The 13001-nt window shown below is 56.0% G+C and overlaps 5 protein-coding genes across 5 annotated transcripts; 3 read left to right on the top strand and 2 right to left on the bottom strand.

Annotated features, from left to right (window-relative positions):
• Window positions 1–2681: 2681 nt before the first annotated feature.
• Window positions 2682–3308, top strand: VDBG_04822 (predicted protein; the record flags this gene model as incomplete). Its single annotated transcript, XM_003005170.1, has 1 exon — window positions 2682–3308. The coding sequence occupies one exon, from the start codon at window positions 2682–2684 to the stop codon at window positions 3306–3308; it is 627 nt and encodes a 208-aa protein (XP_003005216.1).
• Window positions 3309–4067: 759 nt separating this feature from the next.
• Window positions 4068–6345, top strand: VDBG_04823 (dipeptidyl-peptidase; the record flags this gene model as incomplete). The annotated part of the gene is made up of 3 exons (XM_003005171.1): window positions 4068–4192; window positions 4277–6006; window positions 6077–6345. The coding sequence occupies 3 exons, from the start codon at window positions 4068–4070 to the stop codon at window positions 6343–6345; spliced, it is 2124 nt and encodes a 707-aa protein (XP_003005217.1).
• A 624-nt stretch (window positions 6346–6969) lies between these two features.
• VDBG_04824 (60S ribosomal protein L6) lies at window positions 6970–7967 on the bottom strand (the record flags this gene model as incomplete). Its single annotated transcript, XM_003005172.1, has 3 exons — window positions 6970–7122; window positions 7191–7526; window positions 7848–7967. The coding sequence occupies 3 exons, from the start codon at window positions 7965–7967 to the stop codon at window positions 6970–6972; spliced, it is 609 nt and encodes a 202-aa protein (XP_003005218.1).
• A 478-nt stretch (window positions 7968–8445) lies between these two features.
• Window positions 8446–10839, top strand: VDBG_04825 (heat shock protein; the record flags this gene model as incomplete). The annotated part of the gene is made up of 3 exons (XM_003005173.1): window positions 8446–8910; window positions 8987–9267; window positions 9351–10839. 3 exons carry the CDS (start codon window positions 8446–8448, stop codon window positions 10837–10839), a joined length of 2235 nt encoding a protein of 744 aa, XP_003005219.1.
• A 478-nt stretch (window positions 10840–11317) lies between these two features.
• On the bottom strand, window positions 11318–12393 carry VDBG_04826 (endosomal protein P24B; the record flags this gene model as incomplete). Its single annotated transcript, XM_003005174.1, has 3 exons — window positions 11318–11723; window positions 11793–12000; window positions 12096–12393. The coding sequence occupies 3 exons, from the start codon at window positions 12291–12293 to the stop codon at window positions 11518–11520; spliced, it is 612 nt and encodes a 203-aa protein (XP_003005220.1).
• Window positions 12394–13001: the final 608 nt, after the last annotated feature.

Genomic DNA, 13001 nt, shown 5'->3' on the forward strand with positions numbered 1-13001 from the left:
GGCCCAAAAAACCGTTCGCTAGACTTTCACCAGCTCCTGTGGTTTGTGCTGAGCGGTGGTGTGGTCGGGTCCCTTGTCTCTCTGAGGGGAGACGAGGAGGGGGGGGGGGGAATCGATCGAGACAAGTTGACCCCGTCCGTGGTAGCATTTTCGGGTTTGAACCAGTGACCCAATGAGCGCCCCAAAGCGGCCAGCTTGGAAAAGCCGGTCACTTAGTCGGGGCTCCCGGGGGCCCAGTCTGATGGGGGTGTCAGAAGTAGCAGCCTGGTACCGCCTCAGGGGCCACATGTACCCCCAACTCGAACCAGGGTATGGTCATCATCTGGTTTTCGGGGATGGGGTCGGCGTGGGATGTTCAGGAGACGAGGCGGGGCAGAGGGGCGGGCTCCCTGCTCGTGAGAGTGGGTGGATGGCACTCGAACAGACGGACGGCTCAACGTTCTGGCGGTGACAAGTGTGATTGATGGGCTTGACTGCAAGAAATCCGGGGAAGCCAGCGATCAGGAGGGCCAATCCATTTGCGAGACATTATTCCAGTGCTTGCTTCATTGTCTAAACAAGCAAGTACGGCCACTAGAGTTCGAGGATGGGTTGAGCTGTCAACTGCCGTAAGAGGGTGTTTGCCAGCGACTGAGACACACTGTTCCGCAAGTTGGGGACTTTCGGCGGAGAAGACTTGATTGGGAGATGGCGTTCGGGCACGTACTGGAAACCAAGTCCAGGATGTGAGAGAAACAGTCGGTCTGATGCCTGGAGCCCTGGGAATTAATTCTGGCCCTAGGTGGGTGGACAGGACAATTCGTGGACCGAGGCGTGGGCTCAGCGATTGCCTACATGTACCCCACCAGCAGCATGGTGCAGGCATCTGACGATGACGACGGCGACGGCGACGGCTGGCAAGCAGAGTGTGCTTCGTAGTCGTGATACTCAGCGCCCGTGACGAGCTACGCGCCTAGACCAGAAGATAGAGAGAGGGAACCAGGACTGGAAGAGGTGATAAGCCGGGGGCGGACTGAGATGCTTTCGGCTGGCGAGGACTGTGAAAGAATGAGCACTGTTGCCAGGTGCTGCAGATTTGGAAGGCCTCGCCTCGCTCGGGCTTCAATTGTGGCGGGGAAGGGACATCAAGCTCAGCCAGGCAAGTACGAAAAAGGCGGACAGGGCAGACAGGGAGGAAGGGATGAGTGAGGGGTGCAGCTGCAGGCTGCATCTGTCTGCATCTGCTATGATACAGCGGGGTCTAGGGTGCCACTGCCAGGCGCTGGGGAAAAAGGGCAAATGCGCAATCCAGCGTGCAGGAAGGATCACCGGGGGACGCCTTCCAAGCCTTCCAGCTTCCAAGCCTTCTTCCCTGCAACCTATCCCATCCGTCTCGGGTAGCGTGGTTCTGCGTGGGGGTAAAAGAATTCTGGACACGGGGGCCACGCCCTTGTCTGCACCCCCCTGAGCACCACACTGTTGCCTTCGTTTCCCCGACTCCCCCGTTCCGTTGTCACCAGCTCTTGGGTCTGGATCGGGGTCTGGGTCTTGGTCTGCGGCTGACTCGAATGTGCTGCCCTGTGTGCTCATCACACGCGACCTTCGGGCGATGCAGCGGGCGGCAAGAAATCCCACGCAACAATTCTCCGAAACGTCAACGATGGGCCGCTGTATTTTCTGAATCTGACACGAATTCCATACACATGTTTCTTACACAACGCATCACTCAACAGCTGGCCATGAATGGGTGATTGTACGCATCGCAACAGGGCTGCCACGTGCCGCTGTTTGGGGAAGCCTCCAGACAAACCCAAGGTAGTGGATGCTCCCAGTCATTCCTTCAGGTCATTTCCGTCGCCGTCCGTCTTTCACACCAGCCAAAAAGAAACAGAAGGGTGCAAACTCTCTCCACAGTGTACTTTTGCATTCATCCCTCCATTACATCATGGCCTCTTCGATGTGTCTCCGGCTGGCCGCATGCATCATTGTTTCGTAGGCCTCTTGTCTCCTTTTGTTGCTGGACTGAGCCGGATCAAAGAAGAAGCAAAGGGTATCCGGCCTCGTTGAAGTAGACCCCCCCCCCCTCCCAAACCTTTCAACACAGCTGAGCCCGCCCAGGCTGGAGCACCTATGACGGTGAGCACCGCCAACCATGACCTAATGGCTGCCCCAAGATGGGCTATGTTGTGGAAGGGGATCCTTGTCGCAGCCCTGCACCCGGGCTTCGAACCAAGGTCACGAGTTCCGAGCAAACCTGAGGACGCCCCATTTCCCATTCCCTGGCTTCGGCTCGGCTGGGGATCCGGCTGGCTGGCAATGGGGGGGCCTCTGACGCGGGACTGTTTGATCTCATGTGCCTGGGACTTTTCCTCCTTTGACCCCCCATCCTCTCCATAGATTATCGCGGTCTAATCCGCGAGACCCGGCGAGCCCTCCCACGCTGCCAATCAAGCGATCAATGTGTCGTGCGTCGTGAGTCGCGGTATTCTTTCCGGAATCCAGGTTGTCTCCGCAAGCCTCCGCTTCGCCCCCAATGACCCCCACGCAAACCCAACGAATATTTTTATCCGTCAAATCCGTTGCTTCACTACGCCCCATCGTCAGAACACGAGAATCTATGCGGTCTTTAGGGTAAAGTACGGTAGGAAGCCGACACGGCTCACCGCTCAAACGTTTCATGTACGATACCACGTCAGTATATGATGTCCCGCATCGGGTCTCCTGCGTCGACCCTATCTTGGTTCGAGCCGCAGGAGGCTCGACCGTCTCGCAGGGCACTTGTTGGGGGTCTTTGGTTCCTTTCTTCAGCAGAGATCGGCAAATGTCCGGATATCCCACCGTGTATTTTGGCGAAGCGAGGCCTCGGATTCAATAGCCTTCGGAGACTGGTCCCGGTCACATTGACGTGGCTGACCGTCAGCAATATCCGTCATACAGCATATACTACCATGCTCTCATGCCACGGCGAAGCCTGGGCTGGCAGACGCAGTCAACAACCCAGTCTCTGGCCTGTCACCACGGCTGTTCGCAGTCATGGGATCATCTGCCGTGCGTCCGCCGAAGGCCACTTCATCTACTGGATATTCAACTGGTTGGAAGGCCCCCCCTCGCGTGAGGAAGGGGGGACAACCGGCCTGCTGCAGAGAATAAACACATGGCTGCCCAACGTAGCCGGGCTCAAAATCTGCCCGATGCCCCCAGCCGGCGATGGCCCCGCCCTAAGGCTTCCTTCAGCCGTTACATCTGAGGTTTTAGCAGCGTCACTGTTCCAGTCGACATTCCATCTTGATCGTCCCGTACCTTGGCAAGCCTTGCAGGTGCGGCGGTAGGGGTGTTGTGAAGTCGCGTAGGAGTTCCTTTTTGTACCAGCGAAAGAGCGCATGTACCTCCAACAGCGTCCCATGTCACGGTTGCTTTGGCAAGTGTTATATCGAAGAAGCCGACCTCTCACAGTGATGCTACCGATGCATTTCATGGAGCCTGTCGTGCCCTCTACAATCTCGCCCTCAGTGTGGCTGCAACCCCGCGTTGGGCATTGTCCAATTGTGGCGCATCACGATCACGTGACGCGAAGGAACATCACCCATCCTTTACGTCGGTCGAGCTCACGTGCGCCGACAATCGAAACAGCCGCTCCAGTGGCCGATGTCAAAACCATATAAGTCTGGAGCACATGAGGAGCCTCATCTTGCTGTCCGAAATGACGCGAGCTTTGGCTCCTGTTGAGCTGCATCACGCAGGTCAGACACAAGAGTTCAGCCTCAGTACAAGGCAGACCCAATGATCGGCGCTCAGACCATCAAGATGGCTGGTCCTTCCCCGCTTACACGCGGTTGGGTTGGCCTGAACCTGCCCGCACGCATCGCACCGAGCTGCAGTCAGATCCATTCAGCTGGGCAAGAGCCAATAACCTTAGCTGTGACCGCCGACCCCTCCTTCCCAGTGTCACTGTCATGCGTTCTTCAATACTTTCCAGGTTACCCTCTTCGAGAGCCCTGAGAGCTTCCACATCCCTTCACACAAGACCCCTGATCAGTCTCCCTCACACACGAGCCAGCTGGCAGAGATTTTCTACCACAACTACAACCATGAACACCCAGGAACTCGCGCAGTACCTGGCTGACGCCCCTCCCAGCGTCGTGAGACTCGAGATTGAGAAGCATTTTGAGCCTTTGACCGACAAGCAGAAGCGTTATGCTCACTTCATCAGCAGGTACGAGAGAGTCAGAATCGCAACGCTTCAGGATGAGGCTCTGCCAAACTTCTTGAAGACCATCCACCACTGACCCTGATGCAGAGCATCTCTCGCTGGTAACCGCATTGTCCTTAGACAAGTTTCGCCTGAATCGGAGGCCATCTATGACTTGATTATCAGTCTGCACAGCTCGTCTGGCGGCGACTGGGAGGCCCTCGGCAAGAAGGCTGGAATCAATGAGACCCAACTGACGCAGTTCCTCGAGTACGCTGCTCAGTTCCTTGGCAACAGCGGCAACTATAAGAGCTTCGGCGACTCCAAGTTTCTTCCGAGATGCGACGAAAGCACCTTCGTCGCGTTGGCGAAGACCAGCTCCAAGGCCGAGGCTTTCTACAAGGCTACCAATGGCGGCATCTTCAGCGCTGACAAGCCTGGCCTGCTGCACCTTGGCTTCCCAGACAAGGGGCATCTGACGACATATTACCCTGATTCCCCAGACATTACTCAGTCTGAGATTGAAGCTGTCTCGGCATGGATGGAGAAGAAGGGTCTGTTGCCCGAAAACAACCGTCTTCGCAAGGCCAAGGACGGCAACTTCGAGCTCCTCATCGCCTCGGCTGTCACCAGTATCCCCAATGAGGGCGGTGATATTGGCAAGGACACTCAATTCACCGTGGAGGACGGCCTACTGAAGGGCAAGACAATCAAGCTTGTCTATGGCGATTACGCTGCCGAGATGAAGGCTATTTCCGAATATATCACCAAGGCCGGCGAGAACAGCGACAACGAGACGCAGGCAAAGATGCATGCCGCCTACGCCAAGTCGTTCCATGATGGATCTCTCGTATCATTCCTGGAGAGTCAGAGGCAGTGGATTCGTGACAAGGGCCCATGGTCGAGTCGAACATTGGCTTCATCGAGACATACCGAGACCCGGCTGGCATCCGAGGGTGAATGGGAGGGTTTCGCAGCAGTCGTCAACCTGGAGCGAACTCGGGCCTTCGGCGAACTCGTCAGTTCTGCCCCGGCTCTGATTCCACTCCTCCCGTGGAGCAAGGAGTTCGAGAAGGATAAGTTCCTCTCGCCGGATTTCACTTCTTTGGAAGTCCTGACTTTCAGTGGATCCGGAATCCCCGCAGGTATCAACATTCCTAACTACGATCTCATCCGTCAAAGCGAGGGATTCAAGAATGTGTCTCTTGGCAACGTTCTCAGCGCCAAGGCCCCGAACGAGAAGATTCCGTTCATCTCCGAAGCCGATCTTGCTGTTTACCAGAAATACCGGGACCCTGCCTTCGAGGTTCAGGTTGGTCTGCATGAGCTTACGGGCCATGGATGTGGCAAGCTCCTCCAGGAGACTTCGCCCGGTACCTTCAACTTCGACAAGGAGAATCCTCCCATCAGCCCCCTGACCAACAAGCCTGTAACGACTTGGTACAAGCCCGGCCAGACATGGGGTTCTGTTTTTGGCAGCCTTGCTGCCTCTTACGAGGAATGCCGAGCTGAGCTTGTGGCCATGTACCTTGGCTGCGAGTTTTCTGCGCTCAAAATCTTTGGCTTTGGTGATGGGAGCGTTGACATGGATGGCGAGGCTGGTGACGTCCTGTATGCCGCCTATCTGTCGATGGCGCGCGCTGGCCTGGTATCTCTTGAGATGTGGGATCCTCGCAGCCAGAAATGGGGCCAAGCTCACTCGCAAGCCCGCTTCTCCATTCTGCAGTGTTTCCTCCAGGCCGGAGACGATTTCTGTGTGCTGGATTACAAGAAGGACGACCTTACCGATCTGGAGATCAAGCTGGACAGGTCCAAGATTCTGACTACCGGCCGTGATGGTATGTTACCTGCCTTGATATTTCTTTTCGTTTGATGGCTACTACCTGAGACTAACCACAATATCTCTAGCTGTCGGCAAATATCTCCAGAAGATCCACATTTATAAGGCAACCGCCGACGTCGAGGCGGGCACTGCCTTCTACAAAGAGATGACCAATGTCGACATGGACTTCTGGGGCACCAAGCTCCGGAACGTTGTCCTGCAGAACAAGCAGCCGCGTAAGGTTTTCGTCCAAGCCAACACATATCTCGATGAGGCGACAGGCAAGGTTAGCCTGAAGCACTACGAAGCATCCCCGGCGGGCATGATTCAGAGCTGGGCGGATCGCGAGGCCTGACTGCCCCAGACCGGTTGGCGATGTGGGCACATGATTGGCAAGCTGTGACGTGAGTAAGCGTTGAATTATCAAGCATCAGATACGGGACAGGCGAAGTTGGTGTCATCAGGTCATGTAGAACTAGCATGGGTAAGGCAGCGGGACCTCCACTCAAGGGCGTGGGGTTATCTATCAACAAGGGGCTGCACAAAGCAAGCAGCGTAGAGAACGAAACAAACTTTCGAGAATCCTTTCGCATTGTGTGCTTCTGGGTATCGTGGACCGACCGCCGACTTGCAGCCAGCCCGCCGAGCCCAACGAATGCCCTTGACCCTCAAAGGAGAACCATGGAACTTTTGGTTTGCTTTGCTTTTTTTGAAAATGCCAATTCGACCGACCAGAGGGCCCGGGTGTTTTATCTTCGTTGTTGATTGTGAAGAACCTCATTACAGACGCCAAATGACCGATGCCGTCGAGTTCTCAAATGCATTTTGGCAAAACCAGCCCTGTCCTGAAAGCCCGGATCTTCGTTTGTCCCTCTACAAGCTCTAGCCTGCCTTCATCAGCCGCCGACCCCTTAAGACGAAGCCACACAACACCCTTCCCAAGCCGGATATCCGCGTTGTTCGTCATGATGTGGCACGTTTACCACTTCATCTCGTGGGGCTTGTCGCCCTTTCGCAGGCTGAAGGTGCTGGACAGGTAGCTGGCGAGCAGGTCGACCTTCTTGATGTTGGCCAGGAGAGCCTTGTCGATGGCCTTCTGGTCGGCAGCGCGGCTGCTGTTGATCTCCTTCTTCTGTGGGCAATTTATGAGCATTTCTTTTCTTTTTTCCGACTCACGATTCTCGTTTGGTTCGAGCTTACCTTGGGAGCCTCGCCCTGCTTGAAGAAAGCCTCCTCGCCGGCCTTCTCTTTGGCCTTCTCGGCGGTGAAGTACTTGGGCGCGGAGACCTCCTCGAGCTTCTTCTCGTCGACACCGGAAACGTCAACCTTCTCGGATGTGGCAATGACGTAGCGGGAGTTGACCCTGCGGAGGGGGACGCCGTTGATCTTGAAGGGGCCGGTGACGAGGAGGACACCCTGGTCGAGGGTCTTCAGGAGAACGACACGCTTGCCGCGGAAGCGGCCGGCGAGCAGGATGAGGACGGTGCCAGGCACGAGGGTCTGGCGGGGAGTCCAGGGGCGGACGGCCTTGCGGACCTATGGGCAAAATGTGTTAGTCGTCTGTGCTGCCATGTGTGCTGGGAGGGTAGGCTTGAGGAGCGGCGGATGCGTTCGTTCTTGTGCTTAAGCGCAGAAGCGCCCGGGGTTGCGGAAGTTGGTCGCTTTTGGAGGGTGAAGGGGCAAACGTGATATTCGACCTTCATGGTGCTCGCCTCGCGCGCGCAACCACTCAGGCGAATTGCCCGAATCTCTCCCCCAAAATTATCCCAAAATTCATTGCGCGTTCGCCCGGTCGATCGCATCCGCACGCTCTGTTGCTGTCCCGCTGCGATATCTCTGCCGTCACCGAGGACTCACCTTCTTAGCCTGGGGCTCATCGTCGGCAGGGTACCACTTGGAGGCCTTCTGGGAAGAGGCGGGGACCTCCCGGGTGCCCTTGCCGAACTTCTTGGTCGTGGATTCCGCCTTGGTCGACATTTTGAGGGGATCGCGTCGTCCTTTCCGGGGGATTTCGTCGAGGGGTTGGGGGGTGAAAGGGACGAGGTTGTCGTGGATGCAGGTGAGTCTGGTCGGTTTTGCCGAATCGAATTTTTGAGGGCCACTTAGGCGAAGTGTGCGAAGACGAAAACCTGCCCTTTGGCGCTAAGCCCTGTATGGAATGGCGCGCACCGCCATGTTCAGTGGGGTACTGTGGCTGGTGCCCGAAATTCTGGGCTGATAAGATAAGAGCTTTTTCTGGGTCCAGGCTAGACTGGGGCTACAGGGCGAAGGTGCGAGAAACTGCTCCAGGGTGCTCCAGGGTGCTCGAGCTCTGGCGTGACATCAGGAAGGGAGCTGTCAGTGAAGATATCTATCGCGTGTTGCCCCTTTCCGCTGGCTTGGACCGCGGCGAATTCTTCTTTCTTCTCAGTCGCAATCATCTCTCGTCGGTTCATCGTTTGTCTGCGCAGACACGATGCAGGCTCGAAGACAACTCATCACATCCGCCCGGCGGTTCGGGCTCATTACTTCTCCACTATCAAGATCATCTCGACCACTGCTATCAAGGACTGTCCTCAATGACATCACTACCCATAGCGCTCAACGCCTTCCCGCTGTCGCCTTCAGGGCATATGCATCAGGCCGCGGGCCACATCCCCCGGGTGGCACTCACCGCATGGACATGGGCGGAGGCGAGCCCGAGAAGCCAGCATTAGAGCAATTTGGTATCGATTTGACACAGAGAGCGAAAGACGGCAAGCTGGATCCTGTAATTGGGCGAGACTCAGAAATCCAGCGAACCATCCAGATTCTTTCGCGCCGTACTAAGAACAATCCAGTTCTCATCGGAAATGCAGGCACAGGCAAGACAGCCATCCTCGAAGGTCTCGCCTTGCGAATCGTTCGGGGTGACGTTCCTGAAAGTGTCAAGAACAAAAGGGTCATTTCGTTAGACCTTGGCTCCTTGATTGCTGGTGCTAAGTTTCGGGGTGACTTTGAGGAACGTTTGAAAAAAGTCCTCGATGAGGTTCAGAAGGCCGAGGGCGAAGTCATCCTCTTCATCGACGAGCTACACACGCTCCTTGGTCTCGGCAAGGCCGAAGGCTTCTATTGATGCCTCCAACCTGCTGAAGCCAGCACTCGCAAGGGGTGAGCTCCAGTGCTGCGGTGCGACTACACTGGACGAGTATCGACAGATTGAGAAGGATGTCGCTCTTGCGAGGCGCTTCCAACCCATCATGGTCAATGAACCCAGTGTCCAGGATACCATTAGCATTTTGCGTGGCATCAAGGACAAGTACGAAGTGCACATGGTGTTCGCATCACTGATGGCGCCTTGGTTGCTGCCGCCACCTACTCAAACCGCTACATCACCGACAGGTTCTTGCCAGACAAGGCCATCGATCTGATGGACGAAGCTGCAAGTCATTTGAAGCTACAACACGAATCAAAGCCCGAGGACATCATGGCTTTGGACCAGAAGATTATGACGATCCAGATCGAGTTAGAAAGTCTACGGAAAGAAAAGGATGTCGCCAGTCGCGAGCGACGCGAGAAGCTCGAGACCGATCTCAAGGCACTTCAGGAGGAGATATTGGGACTGACAACCCGATGGGAGAAGGAGCGTGCTGAGATTGAGGCCGTCAAGAACGCGCAGGAGGAGCTCGACAAGGCAAAGGTGGAACTAGATGTTGCTCAGAGAGAGGGCAACTTTGGTCGAGCTGGTGAGCTGCGGTACAGTGTCATCCCCTTCCTGGAGGAGAAAATCCCCAAGGAAGAGGACAAACAGGATGGCTCCCTTATTCACGACTCGGTTACCGCAGACGACATTGCTGCTGTGGTGTCCCGCATCACAGGGATCCCCGTCTCGAAGCTCACTTCTGGCCATATACAGAAGCTGGTTCATATGGAAGATGCCCTCCAGGCGTCAGTCCGTGGCCAGGATGAGGCCATCAAGGCGGTGTCGAATGCTGTACGTCTTCAACGAGCGGGTCTTAGCGGCGATAACCGGCCCCTAGCCAGCTTCTTCTTCCTGGGCCCAACAGGTGTGGGCAAGACGGAGCTTTGCAAGAAACTTGCAGGCTTTTTGTTCTCGACAGAGTCGGCAGTCGTTCGCTTCGACATGTCCGAATTCCAGGAAAAGCATACCATCTCGCGTCTGATTGGTGCTCCATCCGGCTATGTTGGCTACGAAGACGCTGGTCAGTTGACAGAGGCTGTTCGTCGCAAACCCTACGCCGTCTTGCTCTTCGACGAGTTTGAGAAGGCCCATCGCGATATCTCAGCTCTCCTGCTCCAAGTTCTGGACGAGGGTTATCTCACCGACGCCCAGGGTCACAAGGTCGACTTTCGAAACACCATCATCGTCTTCACCTCCAACCTAGGTGCGGATATTCTTGTCGGAGCCAACTCCTCTCACCCCTACACCGAGACTGAAGACGGCGACGTGAGCCCCGACGTGCGCAAAGCCGTCATGGATGTTGTGGCAAGCGCCTATCCCCCCGAGTTCCTCAACCGTATCGACTCCTTCATCGTTTTCAAGCGGCTCGCCAAGATGGCCCTCCGCGACATTGTCGACATCCGCCTGCGCGAGCTACAAGCTCGTCTTGACGATCGGAGGATCACTCTCAATGTGTCTTCCGACGTACGGGACTGGCTTGCTGAGCGAGGCTACGACCCACGCTTTGGCGCTCGTCCGCTGAACAGGCTCATCACCAATGAGATCGGCAACGGGCTGGCAGACCGCATCATCAGGGGCGAGCTGAAGATGGGCGAGACTGCTGAAGTGGTCATTAAGGAAGACGGATCGGGACTTGAGGTGAAGAGTAGTGTTGCGGGTGCCGAAGCAGAGGGATCTACTCCCGCTTGATCGAATATGCGAGGTTTGTAGTAGAGGTAATGGCGTAATGGCTTGGGGTGGGGGCGCGATGGACACTTCGCCTATGTTGTAAATGCTTGTACCATCTTTGTATATCATGGATTGTTCAAAACTAAGATACCATACTTTTCAAATAGACTTTGCTATTACCGAATATCGTGACGCAGATTAGCGATTGGTGATCGAGCCTTCCAATTAAGACCGGATCCAGTTTCGATCTTCGAGGCCCAAGTGGCAGCTTCAGCCCGTGCAAGCCAACCCTTGTCAGATACAGGGCAATGGAAAAGTGTCATTGCTGGGCATTATTCTGCCGATTTTTTACGGAAAACCTTGTGCGAACCGTATGTCCTAAGTGGTATGCAGTGTTGAAGGGATACCACTCGGAAACAGTAAGCTCCAGATAACATGTCACCCAGGCGCAACAATCACGTGGGACAGATTCTGAGTTGGTATCGCGCCAGTGACATCAGCAAGTGAATAGAGTCAGATGTTGACCATGGCGCATCGAAACCGTTATACACGCTCCTTCCAAGCATTTCGGCCCAGACCCAGCCTTTTTCATGGCATGCAAATCCCCCAACCCAGTCGTACGCCATCGTAGCTCCATTGAGGAGCAGTTGAGTAGAGATAAAAGACTACCCTGTTTCGAGAACTCCACTTCTGCTCACATTACACCAACCTCTTCACCTCGAAGAACCTCCGCAACCACCAGACCTGGAAACCCGCCTCGCCCACGACAAGAGTGATGACGAACAAGTTCCACCACTTGACACGGCTGTTGGTGCTCTCGGCAGTGTTGCGGTGCGTGCGCTCGCGGATAACGATGTAAGATTGCTCATCCTTGACCTGGGCAAGGAGCTCGGACATTTTGCGGACTGAAAGACACGGTCAGCTTTTACAAGTCCCAGACTGTACCGCTTTTTGGCTCCTGGAATTGCACAAACCTTCCTTCTCGAGCGGATCGCTGGGCACATCGGATTCGCTGACATAGACGATGCCGTGAACGTTGAAGGAGACTTCCTTGGTGTGGGCACCCCAGTGCTCGTTTCCGAAGCAGTAGGTGTACTTTCCGTCGTGTTTCGCGTCAAAAGTGTAGTCGCCGTTGGAGATGCCATTCTGCTGGGTCTCGTACTGGCCCCTGGGGTTCTGGATCTGTTAAAAAAGGGGGGTGGGTCAGCTAGATCGTATCTTCCATTGCAGGAAGCAGCGCGACTGCTGGCCGGCGCATTGGGAGACGTGGCGCGTACCCAGAAGTTGATGTCGAGGTTGCCGGCGCTGCCAAACTCGCGGTCGCCGACCTGGAAGGTGACGGTCATCTTGTCATCGCGACGCAGAGACTCGTGGAAGCACTCGCGGCCGTGGGCGGGGAGCTGGATGTTGTGGCCGAGGGCGGACTGGAAGAGGCCAGCTGCGAGGAGCAGCTTGGCGACGGAGGCGAAAAACATGGCGGGCAGATCGAGGGCACGAGATGGCTGCCTGGCGAAGAGGTTTCGACCGAAAGGAGTGTGGGGGGTTGAAGTTGTCGTCGTGGCAGAAGCCTTGGTTAGCGAAGTCAAGAAAGCCAGCAGACGCCCTGTTCTGTCGTAGCTGTCTCGACATCCCTGTCGGGACACCTTTCAACGGGGGGTTGAGCCAAAGGGGATTAGCGCGCTAGACGGCCTGGGCCGAAGTTCTTCCTGGGCTCGTCGGGAGGACGAGGTACCTAATGTATCTAAGGGGGTCGTTGCCATGGCACGTGATAACGAAACGGTTTTCTCTAGTTATTCATTAGTCTGTGGCATGCTGGAGGCTGGAGGCTGGAGGCTGGTAGGCAACAGGCAGCATCAGTGGCCTGGATACCGCTCAGGGTGGGTCTCCAGAGTTCGAAGATGCCCGTGCTGGCCTGTTACAGGGAGCGTGGAGGACCGCTCACTGCACCGATGATGCCCTGGAAATGGCACTGACCAACAGAGAGCGTAAGCCCGACCCTGAACCTGCGCCCCCCATTCTGCCATCCTGGCTTCTGGCTGGGGGGGAAGGAGGAGGGAGGGGCTCCAGTCCAGTCCACTTCTCCATCACGCTCTGCTCCTGCCTCTGCCTCTGCCTCTGTGCTTTGCTCCTGGCTCCCGTCCTTTCTTCACCGACACCGACACGTCAACATCCCACGATAAGCT

This window comes from Verticillium alfalfae, genomic scaffold (assembly GCF_000150825.1).
Source record: "Verticillium alfalfae VaMs.102 supercont1.5 genomic scaffold, whole genome shotgun sequence".
In the NCBI taxonomy this organism is placed as follows: Eukaryota; Fungi; Ascomycota; class Sordariomycetes; order Glomerellales; family Plectosphaerellaceae; genus Verticillium; species Verticillium alfalfae.